Here is an 18699-nt window from a genome sequence, read left to right as displayed (position 1 = left end):
TTATGTTCATAATTGAAACACACCTGGCATTTTTTCAGTTTTTGCTGTTACTTTCTGCATTTTATCTGAGTGATGTCTAATTTTATCTCTTTAAATGTTAGGGGACTCAATAGTCCCTTTAAGAGGAATTTGCTATATAAAGAATTGCAAATCTTAAAAGCGGATATAGCCTTTCTTCAGGAAACCCATCTCCATAGTTTACATCAGCCTAAGTGGTCAATCAAAGGATTCTCCCATATGTATATGGCTAACATCCCTAAAAAGAAATGTGGTGTGTTGACTTTGATTAAAGATTCAGGTCCCTTCCAATATATCCAACATATCGCTGGAGAAGATGGAAGATACCTTATTTTGATCTGTAAAATCAATACAGAAATCTTCACATTGGTTAATATATATGCACCTAACTATAACCAACATTCATTTTTGAGAAAGCTTTTCAAACTGGTCAATAAAGTTAAACAAGGTTCTCTTCTGTTGGGGGGGGATTTTAACGCGATCCCTTATTATGTCTTGGACTCTACTGCACAGAATAATAAAAGAACTAGAGATCTGCGGAACCTACTGATAGAATATGAACTTTTAGATATTTGGAGATGCCATCACGGAGAAGAGCGAGATTATACCTATCGTTCACATGTTCATCATTCATACTCTCGTATAGACTTTTTTCTGACGGATTTAAGATCTCTTCTGCAGATTTCTCAATCCTCTATTGGATCCATAACATGGTCTGATCATGCACCTATTTCGGTTAGGTGGGGTAATAGACCCGCCAGACCAGACAAGCTTTGGAGACTGAATACCTATGTTTTGAACCATCCGACATATCAAAGAGATTTTGTGAATGCCCTGGATTTATATTTTTCTGTCAATCATACACCTGAAGTCGATACATTTACTTTGTGGAATGCACATAAGGCTTTTCTCAGGGGCTTGTTTATCAAGGCTTCCGCTCATGAAAAGAAAAATAGAACGAAACAAATAAACCATCTTTTAAAAGCTATTAAGGATATGGAGGCGCTTGATAAGCAATCCCCCTCTTTACAATTATCAGCTGAGCTCTCTAAAACTAGAACGCAACTTAAATCTCTTTTGTTGGTGAAATATGATGTGTTTATTAAGAAATTGAAGGCCGCTCAATATTCCTTGGGCAATAAGCCGGGAATATTTTTGGCTAAAAAAATCAAAACTAAGCGTACTAAATCTAATATATTTTCTATATTAGATCCCACCACTAAGACATATACTTATAGTCCTCAGGGCATTGCAGAAGCTTTTTGTAACTACTATAATAGCCTCTATAATTTGAAGGAAGATACTAATATATTTCAACCAACAGAGGAATCTATAACTAAATTTTTGCACTCCATTGACCTACCATCTGTTACTCCATCTCAATTGCAATACCTCTCTACCCCCTTTACATCAGCTGAAATAATTAAAATTATTAACACTTTACTAAATCATAAAACTCCAGGTAGCGATGGTTTCCCAAATGAATATTATAAAGCCTTTAGGACACAACTCTCGCCATATTTGGCTAGAATGTTTCATAAAGCAGGTGAAGGAGGTTGGTTTCCTAAGGAGATGCTTCAAGCAATAATTGTTACCATTCCCAAAGAGGGGAAAGACTCTACTGCCCCTAACCAATATAGGCCGATTTCGCTTCTTAACTCTGATGTTAAGATTTATGCAAAACTGTTGGCCAACAGGTTGGCATTGATTGTTCCGGATATTATTCATCCTGATCAGGTAGGATTTATAAGGAACAGACAAGCCCCAGATGGCACTAGACGTTTGATAAATGTACTTCGTTTTGCAGAAATACATAAATGCCCGTCTGTGTTCTTTTCTTTGGATGCCGAAAAAGCATTTGACAGAATACATTGGGGCTATCTATCCTTTGTACTTGATAAATTCGGTTTATCTGGATGGATTAAGACAGCTATTTTGTCTCTATACTCTACTCCTAGTGCCAGGGTATTTACTTCAGGTGCATTATCTTCTACTTTTGATATTACGAATGGTACCCGACAGGGATGCCCGCTATCTCCTATAATTTTCGCTTTACTTATTGAGCCACTAGCAGTTAAAATACGCACAGATATAAAAATAACTGGTATATTAATAGCCAATAGAGAACATAAGATCAGTTTATTCGCAGATGATATTATGCTTATTCTGACCTATCCACGGACATCTTTAAAGGAAGTCCTTAATACTATACAGCAATATAGTAAAGCTTCTTATTATAAACTTAATATAACTAAATCACATATACTCCCATTACATATGGCCACAATAGAAGTGGACCAATTGCACCTTGAATTCCCATTTCTTTGGGAAACGCAATCAATTCCATTCTTGGGTATATCCTTACCAGCTCATACTGCCTCTTTGTACGAATGCTACTATAAGAAACTTTTGATATCAATGCCAACAGAATTGTTAACTCTCAGGAAACAAGAATTTTCGGCAGCAGGTAGGATAGCAGCATTTAAGATGTTTCTCCTCCCAAAGTTTTTGTATATATTTCGGACAATCTGTATCCCAGTACCTTCTAAATTTTTTATTCAAATCCAGAAGTTACTCTCTGAGTACATATGGTTAAAAAAAAAATCACGTTATCATTATTCTGTTATGATTAAAGAACGTAAATTTGGAGGAATGGGCTTACCTAGTATTCAATATTATTATGCTGCGTCTATTATGTCCCAGATTAAGCACTGGTGGACGAGTACCTCTGATAAGATATGGGTGGAAATGGAGAGGTTCTTTCTTCAAAATATTTCTCTGCAGCGACTATTATTAGCAATGAAAATGGGATATGGAATCATAAACAGCATTTACCCTACTATCCAAACAACTTTTCAAATTTGGAATAAATATCCAATTTTTGACTCTAGATTTCAAATGAATATACTTACTACACCAGATGTAAGAATCCTAGAAGTATTTATACCATATTTGAAGCTCAAAACATGGTATGATCTTGGTATTACAAAAATTAAGGATTTATATTTCTTTAAAAAAGTTAAAACTTTCCAAGCACTACAGAAGATATACAACTTGCCGTCCTCAGAATTTTATACATATATGAGAATTAGACATTGTTTATTAAATTTAGACCTCTCGGATAGACTCCCTATAGATAAAGCTATTTTTATATATCTTTCTAATTTGCAATCGTATTCTAGAGGTATCTCAATATTCTATAGACTTTTCAGCTCTAATTTGGGATTTAGCAAATACTCAGCAATGAGAAAGTGGGATAATATTTTTTGTAAGACCTTTTCTGATCTAAAATGGGAAAAAACATTACTTACCATATATAGCAATACTAAATGTGCGGATTATTGGGATATGTATCAGAAAATAGTTAATCATTGGTATTTTACTCCAGTTAAAGTTGCTTCCTTTACTAAATCTGGAGATTACCTTTGTTGGAGGAATTGTGGTGGATTAGGCACTCTATACCATATTCTTTGGAGTTGTATTTCTATCCGCTCCTTTTGGAACCAAATATTTATTTTAATATCAGAAATTACTGATGTTTCCGTTCTACCTTCTGCTGAAATGGCTATTGTACATTTAAATATAGATAAAATACCTAGACAATTTAGATTAGTAGTTACTCATATCTTACTAAGTGCCAAGATGTCTATTTTGCGTAAATGGAAAAGTCTAAATGTACCCACTATTGAGGAAGTGCTTAGAGATATTAATGTACACTGTTCTTATGAAAGAATTTTTGCTTTGTCTCAAAATACATACAAACAATTTTCTAAAAGTTGGGATCCCTGGCTCTCCCATAGGAGATGCACAGTTAATAATTTCTCTTAGGCTTTGACTCACTCTACATAATCCACTGATCAAAAAGTTTGATGTATAAATTTGTTAGTATTTCGTCAGTTGTGTAGTTTGTTTACTTTAATTTAGACTGGTATTGTTGTTTTTCTTTTTTGTTATCTTATATGTGCTCTCTTTGTTCCCTTTTTCTGTTTTTTCTTTTCTTTCACTTATCTTTATTTTCTATCTTATAAAAAATGAAAAATTGATATGTACAAGGATTATTTTCCTATGTATATTATTGTTTGAGCTCTTAAATTTTATTGTATTCTTGTTCATGTCTTTACTAAATAAAAATTCTTAAAAAAAAAAAAAAAACACATCCCTGTTTAATATTTTGTACTTTTGTAGCACTGACATTTCAAATAGCGCTTTACAAAGTCCATATTCATGCCACTAAGGCTATGCATACATGTGGGATAATGATCACTTGAAATATTCTTTCATGATGGTTCCCAATGGCAGATAAATGAATGAATGCTGTACACAACAATTTCCATTCTGCTCTATGGAGAGGAAGAGCAAGCTAAACCCTGTGTTGCTTTCGTACATTGACATGCAGCGGTCATTCCTGATCAGGCATTCATTTGTCAGCTCTTCAGCTGTACTTTTCCTTGCTACTCCAAGGCATGGACTTGAATGGTTGGATTTTAATAGAAGAATATTGTTAATATTATTGTTAGCCTGTGCAAAAAGGTTGCCAGTGAAATTTAACTTAGAAGGCTACAAATAGAGAAAGAGGCATTAGTTTTTTTCTTAAATAAAATTAAAAAAAAATGTGTAATGCCTCTTTCTCTATTACAGGCTTGTTCCAGATTGAATGTGAAGCAAAACCTCTTTACATATGAAAATGTTTAATATCTAATGAGAAGGAAAAATTTTCTCAAATTTTTCAGAAAATTTCAAGGTTGACTCGCGACTTTGTCTGAGTTTTTAATTTTGGCTCTCTGTGTATTTGGGTTTGACACCCCTGATCCAAGGTGAGAATAATTTGATATGTATGCAGCCTAACTCTCCCCCATATGAGCTCGCAATTTTCTATGTCCCTACTAATAGTCATATATCAGACAAGGTCAATTTGTATGTTAGTATGTTTTTTGGGATGTGGGAGGAAACCGAAATGCCCAAAGGAAACCCACTCACACCAATGTAGAGGCAAACAAATAGTGTCCTGGATTGAAATTGAACCTGGTGCTCCAGTCATGATTCACTATAAAGGTCATTTATTTTAATAAAAACTTGTTTTTTTTTTAGTGTGCACAAATTCAGTTTATTTAAAATATGAAATTGCATCTCCAGGCCAGAGCAAAATCAGTACGATGATGAGTTTTTGGCCCTGATTTATTAAAGTTCTCCAAAGCTGGAGAGAATACACTTTCATTAGTGAAGCTGGGTGATCCAGCAAACCTGAAATGGATCTGGTCCAGGATTGAAAACATTTGCTAACAAATAGCTAATGACTTATGAAATCCATTCCAGGTTTTCTGGATTACCCAGCTTCACTTATGAAAGTGTATTCTCTCCAGCCTTGGAGAAGTTTAGTAAATCAGGGCCTATATTTCTATTGTTGTGCTCTTCCCTGCTGTCAAAATGCACCTTGCACTACAGCACACCCGATTGGCTCCTTTCCAAATACTTTGTAGCATTAATAATTAATTTGTGCACTTGATATCTACCGGTAGATAGACTCTAATCTGAATCCGTGGCCTAGAATTGAGCAGTCAGATATGCATTAGCTAAACTGGTAGTAAAAAAGCTTTAAAACAAGCCTTTCCCAACCTCTGTACCTGTAGGTACTATGGAGCAATTCATCCTCACAGCAGAAGCACCGATTAAGTTAGCATTTAGCAGTATTTTTTTTTTTAATATCTTTTTACTGAAGGCAAGCCAACATAAAACAATTGCAATAAAAACATTACAGTGAAGATATACAGTACAATCAATAAAAAAAAGAAAAAAATGGATATATTAGGCCACAATAAACATAGCGTGAGTAGCATGAGAGTATCCTGCATACAAAAGAAAATGAACAAAAATAAAACTACAGCAGATATTAAGTACATCGTCAAAAGTTGCCTTTGCCCCTTGAATTTTTATGTTTTTTAAATATGATACATAGAAAAAGTTAGAAAAATAACCACAGAACCGTGGGACAAAACCAAGTCCCAAAAGGGGTATACCCATGCATCAGCAGTATTTTACAGTAAAATAAACTTTAAAGTGTTAAAAATTGATGAACTTGTCCAAAACTGATTGTATTATTGGTCATTGTTTTGCAGAGCTGAAAATTGTCTTCATGATTTCCTCATAAAGCGGAAGTAAACCCAAAACTAACTGAAAACAAAATAATCACACTTAACCTTCAATCTCACAGATCCGTTTATCTGTCGAGAGGTTTCTTCCATTGGGTCCCATGTCATCCTTGTATCAGTCTTCGGCCTGGCGCTGCCATCTTCTCCTCTCTTCTTCCGTGTTGTTCTTCCTACCTCACCTGATCCCGCACTGCGCAGGTGCGAGATTGGGTGACGTAGATTAAGAAAAATCTTGATGATTTCACTACACATGTGTGAGATGTGGCATTTTTTTTCCTATTGATAAAAAGGCTCCTTCTGTGCATGCTGAGATGCTCGGGCATGCGCAGAAGGAACATCCAAGGGCCTTCCAGGATGCATGAGGTAGTTATCCCGGGAGGCTCTGTGCTCCCATTCATTTTTGATCACAAGCGAGAATAAAGGGGGCGGTACTGCACTTTTTTTTTTTTTTGCTTTTTTATAAGGGTGTTGCACTTAAAAACACTAACGACCCTTTTATGTCTACCCTCCTATGTAAAAGAAAACTGAGCATGCATTTTGTTAAAAACTTGTACTTTTTGTAGACTATAAAAGAATCGTACAACAATCCATTTTTTTAGATATTTGACTCTTACAACGTATTGCTCACTTGCATAGGACAATTTTACTTCACTGTCAGGCTATAGCAAATTGAAGAGAAAAAGCAATTATTACATGTCCTGTGGTATGGAAAATATTGTACTCAATTACAGCTAACAAGCCCATCTTCATATTTGCAAAAGTATTAATCAATAAAAAGTTATTTTACTTCTTGTCAAGCTTATTGATCTGAGTAGCCACAATTTCCAATTTTTACTGAGTGGAGGTCATGTCTGAAGAATAAAAAAAGGGCACACCATTAAATAAAGTGCAGGATTTTATCTAGCATAAAACATATTGAACAATACATCAAAACACTTTAGTCAGCGTTTTAGCTACTGACAGCCTCAGGGCTTATTAAATTGCCGTATTTGTAAGGTTTGTGAAAACTTTACAACCAATTAGTGCAGCAGAAATATACAGTAATCAAAATATTGTGTAAGAATTATTTTATAATATATATTCATTTTTACATAAATTGCATACAGCCCCTTTTAGCTAAAGCATGTACATTTAAAAGATTTTTTGAAAAATCCTTGCACATCATTTCAAATAATAAAAAAGTTTCTGCTACTTTATTATAGTGTAATTTAGTTTATTTTCTTATTCCTTGTAATTATCCAAAACAAAAATCTTAAATAAAATATTTAAAACAAAATATTCCAAAGTAATATTTTTTAACCCTAAGCACCCTGTTAGGGCTATTGCATGGTCAAAACCATAAGGCTTAGTCTACACAGACTGTTTCTCTAGCGTTAAACCTGAGGCTTTTACAGCTCTTGTTTGAAATCCCCATGCATTAAAATGGGTTAATCAACACCAGGATGTTTCCTTGAGGCATGTGTATGACATCTATCTTAAACGTTGCTTGCAACGTTAAAAAAATTAAATTGCTAGGTTAACGCTAGAAAACACCCAAAAACGTAAGAAACGTGATTTCAATGGGACGTTTTCCTGTGTTTTCCCGAGTTTTTAAGCACTCAATATGCAAATTCCTTAAAAACGTGGTGAAATGTGAAAAACACAGGAAAACGTGGCATAGGCATTTTTCAGCATTTTAAAGGTAAGCTTTAAAACTTTAATAAAAGTGCATAAAAATGGGCAATTCCTTAAAAAATAAATTTATTGGGGACAGAGTATTCAATGTATTGAGGACAGAGTATTTCTAACAGGATCCGTTTTCAAATCCATTCAGATCTCACCCCAAACAGATGCAGTTCAAGCAAAGAATCATTGAAATATCAATGTACAGAAATATAATTTTCTGATCAAAAGCTACACAAAATATTTGGTGGTGGTGTCGCATATTTTAGGAGCCAGGCATGCTAAGATTTTTTTTTATCCTGATATTTTTCGTAATATTATTTTTATCATGCCACAGCCACAACACCCATATGCTTCTCTAATGTTTACCTGGTGTGTTATCTAGCACAAATTGTTCCATATGTAAAATAGACATTACATGGATAATGATAGAGCCATCCAATAAATTGTTCTCAATCTTTTATAGACTTTGAGGTTCTGCTTTTAGTAATCCATTTAGATCTAATATAATATTTCAGGCTACATTTTATTGCATGCTTGATGTTCTAAGTAGTGGCAGGATGATAGTTTATCTTCTGGATTCAGCAATGCAACTGGATGAAATCTATTTTATATTTAGGTATTTTGGCACTGATGTTAAACATTTTGTTGTAACATATTTATAGTAAGTTGCTGACTGATGAAGAGAAGAGCTAGTACCAAGAATATTATGAATGCTGCTTGTTAGAAACGCTGCACAATGGCAAAGATGTATGTGCAACAGGAACAAATGAATTAAGACTATAAAAGTAGTCATTTTGGAGCATATTTCAAGAGGCAGTGTGAAAAAACAAACTGAAATGCAAAAGAGCATTAGCCTAAAAATCCAGCAAAACACTAGAGGAAACCCATAATGGCTTAGTAAACTAGCAATATTTTCTAAATCTTCCTTAATGTTTTAAGATAAAAGAATTTATTTGTGCACCGTAACAACCATGGGCTATAGCCAACAAAAAATGTGAGAGAAGAAAATACTACATTTTTGCATTTTTCCAAGCATACTGTGATTTTTTTTTTTCTTTAAGGTGAAGAAGTAATTATGTATTTGTTATAAATCATGCATGTTTTGTTTTAGCTTATTGTGAAAAACATTTAAAAGTGACTCATATTTGCTTCCCCCAATTAAACCTGTTAAGCCACGAAATAAATTACTTCTTTTGTCTATGGTATTAGAATTTAAAATCTTTAAACCACTATTAACAGTACAATATTTACCTGCTGTTGCAAGAATGAGAATTTAATAATTGCTGAATATATTTGTGTTGGTAAAATATCACTTCTAAAATTTAACATGACAAAATCATTATTGCCATAAGACAGTACAGAGATTATACAACAGTTTTATAGGATTTATAGAGTAAAAAAAAATCGCAAATCCTAATTTAGGACCTGTGGAAATATACGATATTGGGATAAATTATACTGTAAAGAAAGACTATACCTTTACTGGATTAAAGCAAATTAACAGTTTAACCATTGGCACATTGGGAAGATACATACTGAAAGAAATAGCTGCTAGTAAAATGGTGATAAAAATAAGATGGATCATTTAAGCTTGAGTGTGTGTCCAAAGCTAAAAATAGTCAGGAGCAAATTCCAAATATACATTATATTATACATAGAGCTCTATTTATAAAGCTGTGATTCTGACATTCCCTGAAACATTTTCTGGTAAAGAATCTTCCAGATCCATGTATTTTAATGTCAATGATTAATTCTCCACCAGAGAATGTTTTGGTGAATGTCAGACTCACTGCTTTTTTATCGCTTTTTATGAGTTTTAATATCAATATTTTGAAATAACTGTAATTTAATGAATATATCACTTTGATTGTGATAATAAAATCAATATTAGATTGCATTTTTTATGATATATGGTAATGAGGCTCTTTACTTTTCCATGTGGTAAAGCTTCTTGTTCTTCTCTGAAAGAAGCCACTAAGTCAGCGTAAAATCTTTTGTTGCCTAGCATGAGTTGTATGACTGAGATTTCCCTAAAGTGGTTCAAGGCTAGAGATTGCAATAACCACATCAGAACCTTAACATTTTTCTGCTGCTGCTAATAAAATGATCAACTTGGCCCTCAGACATTTATCATGTGGAAAGCCCAAGTACACTCCACAGTTGTGACCTTAAAGTTAAAATTTGATATCTAAAGGGCTTTTCCAGGAATGTTGAAGCTTATCCAGGTGTTTGGTGTATTGTAATGTTGTTTTGAAGCATTAATGCAACAAAAAGGGTAATGTTTTACATTTCCTGCCAATGATATGTAGACTTGTGAGCACATCCATAGAAAAATGTGTTGCTTAACTTAGCTAAGAATTGAAAATTCTTGAGGGAAATGGCAACCAGTTTTTGTGTACAACTATAGGGGCATTAAGGTATTTTTTTAGATTTACCTACTCTAATATAATATATTGGGAAAGGAAATGCAAATTATACTAATGAAAGAGAAACACTAAGTGTATTAAAAGATGATTTATACCCCATAGCTCCACCTCTAGCCTTGCAAGTTTAAATTATTGTAAAAGTACTTTTTTTCTTTTTTTACAGTAAAACAGTTTCATAATAATTTTTATTTTAAATTAGACAGCTTATTTGCTAGATTTTATAACTGTTTTGCTCTACCAACATTGCACATAATGTATATGTCAAAATATATCAATGTCAAAAGAGCTAGCAGGTTTTCAAGGGCCAGTATAGTCTGAATGTATTCTTTATTAGTTTGGAGAGTTTCTAATTGTTTTAAACTTAATGTGACAAAAATGCTTAAATATACCTTAAAAAATGGGTACTTTATGGAATCTCTAAACCAATTTTTTGCACTTTTAAAACACAAAATGTAAAAAAGAGCAATCTCCAGAAATTGTTGAAAAAAAGATCTCTTCTCATAATTGTTCTAATATAGAAGAATGATTAGTGACTGAAATTGCTTTAATTATCCTTTAGTTCACTGCTGAGGGCATCTCGGTAGCTTGAGTGTTTATCATGTTCAAAAAAGTTGTTTCTAATAATATTAGAGAAAAGAAAAAAGTCAGTGGTTACCATCCCAGACATACCAGATTCAACAAGGATGGTCATTTTTCTTTTTAGTAGCATTCATTGCATTTGTAACACATTACCATTACATTTTATATGGTATTTTATAAAATGCATATATGTAAATATATAGATGTGATATACATCTTCGTCTAAATTGCAGGACATTTTGCACCTAAACCTTTTTAAGCTGTTGCAGATTACATGCATTCTGTACACATTTCACCCTTTTAATAGCCTTCATGTGATTTAGGCAAAGCTAGCTGGAGCAGTTCAATGTATTGTCGTGTTTGATATAATAGACTCTACTAGATCTGTACATTCCAGAACATTCATAAAATTGTAGAAAAGTATAAATAGAGTGTGTACTACTGTTGTTCTACAATTAAAAATTCGGCCTTTGTTTCTCATTTTGACTCCTGCACGTCTCCAGTGGATTTTTTTTATTCATTATCCATTAATACAAATTTTTTGTATTTTACAATTACAATTTCAGTAATATAATTTCCCTATACATTTTTTAATAAAGTCTTCTATAGAAAGTGAATCTATATATAAATCATATGTGGAATTATGGGTTGTAGTAGAGTAAGCAATAGTGAATACATGGAACATAAAGTTGGCCTTTCACTGAGGCATTCTGTAATAACTTTTTGACATAGTTCTAACACGGAAAGTGGTGGTTTAAGTGATTCCTTTTTTTTTATATAGAACGTAAAGCCTGATGAAGAAAGCTTGCATGTTTTGAAATATTTCAAATATTATAAAAATTTCAAGTTAACCATTAAAAGGTATCACTTAAAGCAAAAACTTTCTGTATTGATCAGTGGCTGTCATGGGAGAAGACTCTACTGCTAACCTGGTTCTATTAAATACAGCTTGCCTGGTTGGTGTTCTGATCCTATGGTTTTATTATATTCTGAATCACAGAGTTGATTTTAACATAGATATCTGCATGCTTGTTTCAGGTGTGTTATTGTAACAACTAAATATAAAAGATCGGCTTTACATCCAGGCTATTTTAGTTCTTTAAATGACTTCAGACATGGCAGCTTGGATTATCTCTCAGTGAAAGGTGCATGTTAAGATGTTGATGTAATGAATTGACAGTACTTTCTCTAAATTTTGTATATCTTTACATCTATATTTTGTACTTACACACACTTGTGTTTTACAGGTTTCACTCGGCCTTCTGCATGCACAAGCAACTCATATCCTGTGGCCACCTAATCGATGGCAAAAACTAAAGCCAGTTCTACTTGAAGAACGCAAACCACTCTATTCCGAGAATGATTGAGTGTCACTAAAAATCCCTTCCTAAAATTTTGTGCAAATTGTGTTTGACAATTTTTGCACTGTCAACTTTAACAGTGTAGAAAGTTTAAGAATACCTCATACTATTAATTTGGAATGATTTTTGTTATTTTTCATGCTGTTCTATTCAGTTTAGTATCTTGTATTAAATGTAGAATACCTCTATCAGGATAGGCATTTGTATTTAAATGTGACTGTTAATTGAATACCTTTCAAATGTATTATTGAAGCTAATGCTGCAACTTTATTGGAAGAACATATTTTTAATGTTGTTGATATGCACACAAATCTCATATCATACCTACAGTTTTACTTTAGCTTGTAAGCACATCATTTTATGAAAATAAAAAATCTTGTCACAGATAAGCAGACTGCACTTACTATGCTTTCTTGCTTCGGTGTCTGTGCTAGGCCTCGTTTGTCATTTGTCCCAATTTCTCTCACCGTAATTTGATGTCACCTATTCTTTCGCATCAATCTCAAACCAAAAGGTTCTTTTTCAAATTTACAACATAGCAGAGCATTCAACTGTGTTAACTGATGCAGCTCTCTCAGTCACCATTCCAATGGCACACTTTTGGAGGTACACTTAAGGGAACATTAAATAAATTTCAATTTCTAGGAACATTTTAGGGTGGGCCATGTGGGATAAGGCCATAACAATTCCACTTAAAGGGACCATTCTGTAAGCCAATAAGCTTAAAAAAAACAAAAACAAATCTGTGAAATCCAATAACCCAAAGCTTTTAGCAAAACAAAAAGTAGTGTGGAGAATAAAGGAAAAGTATTGAGACTTGTATCATTGCAACTGAAGAGACCATAAACCTTTGAAATAGACACAGCCAAATAGAAATCATTTACAGTTTTTACAGTAACAAATTTATTTAGAAAATTCACCTGCAAAGCATGAGAAGTCAAGTAAAGATAATTTGTAGGTAAAGCTATAGGTAAACTGGAATAAACACTGAAAAGGTGCATGTTACAGTTAATCGAAATTGCCAAGAGTAGAGTGTTTTTAGAAGAAGAGATTTTGCATATTTCTTCTGCAAAAAAAAAAAAATATATATTTTCAACTATTTTCATTGTGTATACTGCCTGTGATGCGTGTACAATACAGTGTATACCTTTAGCCCTTTTCTTGGCATCTTACAGATGCAGATAATTGAGCTGAGTGCTTGGAGATGTGTAATGCACATGTGCAGGACCTACCTCCATAGTAGCTAGTAACCTGTAATGAAAGTTGCTGCTAACTGAAATTGCAGAGAGTAAAGTCTTTTGGCAGAAGGAATTTTGCATGCACGATGTTAGGCACCCAGACCATTCCTGGCATCTCATAGATGTAAGAATTGAGCTTGGTGCATGGAGATGTAAATCTCATGTAAGAAATTACAGTAGCTGCCCAGTGGCCTAAAGAAAAGGTGGCATTGGTGGATCAAAGATGCGGAAATCCAACTGTTCAAGGAACCTAAAACACAGGCAAACACTGAAAGTATGTAACAAGTGATTTTATCACATTCCTCCAGCCCCACATCTATTGAGCTTTTGTGGTTCAAAACTCAACAAACAGCTACTAACCATAAGATAAGAATATAATTAAACAAATAGGAAGGACCTACAGTTGTACAGGAAATACTGAAATAAAGCAGAGCTGATTTGAAGTGTCCTAGGAGTTGTTTTAATGTCTGTTAGGTGAATTTATCTCCAGTGTTGCATTCTATTAAAATTGGGGAAAATATATTATAAAATTGTTATGGGGTACACAGATCTAACCCAAGGCTTCTACCTTGCATCTTAGTCTTGATCTTTGGGTCAATGAAAGGCAGAAATGCCTTGTTGCCAGTTAGCTTTTCTTATCAGGTTCTCACTGCTATACATTGCACCTCTTTGCCCTGGTACCCCAAAGTCACAAATTGCAAGACCCTTGGTTGCCTTCACTGTGAGGTCAGCTGTTCTCACTGAAGCTACAGTCCCTCTAGGAAGCCTGGTGAAAAAGTACAAGCATTGGGCAGACATAAAGTACCTCACATTGGATTACACTGGATTTTCACCTTAGCACTTTTTAATACATACCTAGGTCAGTGGTTTTGCTGAACGCAATCACTCTTTAAAGTAAAACTAAACCCATTGATCTTCACCTGTCCCTGATCCATCATGGGTGCCTCCATTTTCTTCCTATCTTTCTGCAATGTACAACTGCCTGATTGCCAATTTTCAAAGTGGGATTTTAATTTATTTACTTTTAGTCCATAGTTTCATAAAAATCTTATATTCTCAAGTGTTCTAAATGAAAATCACAGAAAAACAGGAACGCTTTAAAAAGTTTAGAATTCTAGGGCAACATCTGTGCTGATTTTACAGATTTGATATTGCTAGCTCATTGAAAATATAGAAAAGCTATTATATTTGGCCTCTCAGTGAGTTTAACTTGACAGGTATGATTTAGTATAAAAATGCTAAAGCTTGAACCAATTTTCTATTGTCAGTGATCAATGAGTTCTACATTCAGAATATTTTAGATGTAAGCAAGTAAAAGCTAAAATGTAGAAATAAATAGTTTTATGCATTGCATATATTATATTTTTAATATATATATGTATATTTATAATTTATATATATACAGCATATACCTTTTTACATTACTTAGCACAATTTAATTATTGCTTAGCTAAAAAAACACTTAGTACTACTATATATATATATATATATATATATATATATATATATATATATATTTTTTTTTGTTTTGATTTTTTGCTGTAACTGCACTGACCTCGTCAATGAGCCCTTTTTATTTTACTGACAGTATGGTGTTTTTTGTTTTGTTTTTTACTTACAATAATTATGATTATTTTGTTCCCACTTTCTCATAAAATACCCCTAGGTTCTATTTTGTCTAAAACAAAGCAGAGCATAGGGAAAGCTTTGACATTTCAAGCTATACACTGCACAGCACAACCCACTTTATTGGACAAGTTCCCTTTTGGCCATGGTATTGTGTGTTTGGTTATCAGAGTGCTTGGAACTCTGCACCTTTCTAATAAAACTCTTCATGGTGTTACTCCTAATTATTTTGAAATATTGGCAACTTTGAAATTGCAGAGAGGCAAATAACTACAGAAAAAAAGCTTCCAATACCAAAATAGTAGCCTCTTACTGTATGTATTGCATAACTTAGTATGTCAATTGACAGCAGGGAAAACTGCAAAATAATGTTTCCATAGAAAAGAAGAGAGAGGCTGCAAAACGGGAGACGAGCCAAATAAAGTAATTGTGTGACACATCTGTACAACAGACCCGGAATGGTCAAGCATGCAGACCCTTCTATTCTGTTAAGGCAAAGGTTATAGTCAGGCTTAAAATATTCAACCCAAATCCTATAATGAAGTAACTGGTCATAATCCTATACCAACCAAAATGGGCACTCCAGCCTAATAAAAAGATCCTGTCTGTAATTCTGCAAAGACTTTCTCTGGGCCCATTTTATTAACTTACATGCCAGTCTAATAGTCAATAGTCCATGTCAAATAGTAATATAAATCATTTGTTATATTAATTACTGTCCAGGTCAAAGTGTCAAGGCAGGAAAATCCCTTTGTGCTAAACCTAGATGGAGAAAAACATTAACTTGGATCCAAGGATATCATATATAGTACACAAACTGGTAATAGCATGCTCACACTTCCAACACACAATACAGTGTATAGAGCATATGCACTTACCACCTAAACATCAAAGGTTTGACTAATTTTCATTCTTTAAGACAGTTCTATCAGAAAGGATTATTAAACAAAATAGTATCCCATTAAAAATCACCCAATACTTGGCAGCTCCACTCCTGACAACATGATATGTACATGATCAGCTTGAAGGTTGATGTTGCAACACAAGCTGGCACATTCAGCATGACCATGTCCTGAAGAACTCAACCTGCCCACCACCCTCTCATCTGTCTATTTACATTCCCAAGCCACAGCACTTTGTGGGGACTAAGAGAAAGGAGAAGCAGAAAAAGAGGCTGGTAAACATCCATGCCTCTCTGGGTACAACAAACGGGGCAACAGTGGACTATCTTAGCTAATTCGGGCAGCCCCTCAGAAGTCCGGTTAAAAGCAAACTCCCATGTTGCAGAGCTGCAGGCAGAAAATATTTTAGGTTGCTACCATTCAGAAACACACCCAGAGCTGCAGCCTTAAAGTGGATCTAAACTAAGAAAACAAAAAAAAACACCAGGAGGTAGTACTATTTGACAACAGAGATATCTAATGTCTCTTTTGTCAAATAACTGGCTTCAGGGGCTTTCCGTGTCAGCTCTAAATTTCATGGTACATGAGCCATAAAGCTTGAGCTATGAGTTGCTGCGCAAACAGTCAGCCACTGGGGATAATTTACCCCCTGTAACCATTGCACTGCCAATCTCCCTTTAGCGGTGGATGTTGGAATTACATGTTGCAACAAGCTATTGCAGCACCTGTTTTCCTTTTTCTTTTTTCTTTTTAACCACATGTTTTCATACACTGGTAGACTACATCATACATCATCATACAGACTTTATTATCAACAATAAAACACAAAGCAGTACTGACGCACAGAAAGAACCTTCATTAATGTAATAGCAGCATATTTATTACATTAATATGTACATACAAACCCTTTACACAGCAGTCTTTTTTCTGGTCTTGTTTGGGTATTTATTAGACTAGCAGTGTAGTAGTTGATCTGGTAGGTGGAAAGAATGAACATGTTTATAATTGGTATTATATTGTTAACCATTAACTTGTATTTTTTCTTTGTCAGAGATAATGTAAAATATTGAAAACACAACTCACAAACAACTGTATAAAATAAATTGCAATTCACTTCTGCAAAGTCTGCAATCAATATTATGTAAAACTTGCTCCCTAATGGAAAATTAATGAAGTTTTCGGTGAGAAAAAAAAATAAGTTAGTAAGTGAATAAAAACACATCCAAGATACTGCGTATTGTTATTATCCTGACAACATAGGTCACACACACTATGCCTGCTGTACTTGTCAAATAAAGCACAAATGATTAACAGAACAGAAGCTGTAGGTGACCTAAGCTGGTAATTCTCCAAGGCACTGGGGACCTTGAAGGTAGATCAATTAACTACGTGGACCGTGCTTCAGCTACATAAGCTCCTTCACATCAAGTCATCACTTCTGTTTGATAACACTGCAAAGGTCATGTCTTTATAAACATATTGGTAGCAAAACTACCAAAGGAATATAAAATTAACAGTTAAGTTGGAAGGTGTTCTAGAAAAATAGTGAAATATTAGTTGAAGATGCAATAAACTCCAAATGCTCTTATGGGATATCTTTCTTGTCAAATGCCTCATACTGCATGACATATTTTGGGGACTAAATGTTTTTTTTCTTCCTATTGACCTTTTATGAGTTAACCTAAAGTGTTTTAAGCCCTAACACTTTTAAGTCTTTTTTGTTGATCGTTTTGTGCAACATTTTATCCTAGCTTAGGATCTAATTGAAAATGTAGCCTTTACCCCGTAGGGTTGGCCAGTTTGTGACTGAATCCCTCCTACTAGTGTGACAAAAGAAACTCATAGATGTCTTTAAAGGATTATTGTATGTCCCACACACACACATGGGAGAAAAGACCAGGGCAGCTGAGTGTCATTAAGGTGCAGCCCACTTCCAAGAAGTATATAACAGAACCAATCAAAAATGGCTTTCTGGCCCCACATCTAGCCGCAGGGAATGGTTTCTCCATACCAGAATGAACTTGTTCAACAAAGCCTTTGTTCCAAATGTAGGTACCAGCAGGATCCTGTCCTTTAGGTTTCTCTCATCTGGTTTGAATCCCAGGCTCCAGTGGCCACCTGCCCTGTCCTTTCACTTTGTCCATATGCTGTGTCAAAATGTTCCAAAATATACATTAGGCTCAAAAAGTGATGCATCAGGACAGTGATTGGCTGCTATTGCAATTATCTTTATTCGTTTTCAGAAAATGACAACATATCACAAAAGTACATAAAATAGTAGCAAACATATGTAAAAAATATAATTTAACAAAATGTAGCATCAGGATCCAACAAACATCTTGAAATAAAACCAGTTACAGGCCCAAAACCTGGTGCATGTAGTACATATCGCATTGCCCCTTAACAATGAAAGAAAAAAAAGAAAATATTATAAACACACCTGACAGTGGATATAGCAATAGCAAAGGGTATCGTCAACTCGTGGATATATACATTGGAGCCACCTATAGTCTGGACCCTTGATTGACATTGATTGTTATATTTCTGTTTATTATTATTATTAACTATCAACAAAGGAGCCCTGGGGGGGAGGGGGGTAGGTAGGGGAAGTATTCTAAGGGGGGAAAGGGGGAACATTGGGGTGGCAACTCTCAACATCAGAACCAAAAATTCTGTGACCAACATGTCTTGGCGTAAATGTGATTGAATCTGAGGTGATTCCTTAAACCAGTCCCATA

General features: G+C 34.3%; 1 protein-coding gene across 1 annotated transcript in view; it reads left to right on the top strand.

The window, feature by feature from the left end:
• Positions 1-12584, top strand: part of IMMP2L (inner mitochondrial membrane peptidase subunit 2) — a gene marked incomplete at its 5' end in the record, with an annotated part of 413525 nt that extends 400941 nt beyond the window's left edge. The window contains 1 exon segment of the mRNA XM_072401517.1: positions 12082-12584. Coding sequence (XP_072257618.1) covers positions 12082-12201 — 120 coding nt within the window.
• Between the last annotated feature and the right edge of the window lie 6115 nt (positions 12585-18699).

This window comes from Pyxicephalus adspersus, chromosome 2 (genome assembly GCF_032062135.1).
Source record: "Pyxicephalus adspersus chromosome 2, UCB_Pads_2.0, whole genome shotgun sequence".
NCBI lineage: Eukaryota > Metazoa > Chordata > Amphibia > Anura > Pyxicephalidae > Pyxicephalus > Pyxicephalus adspersus.
This window is presented reverse-complemented; position numbering and strand designations above follow the sequence as displayed.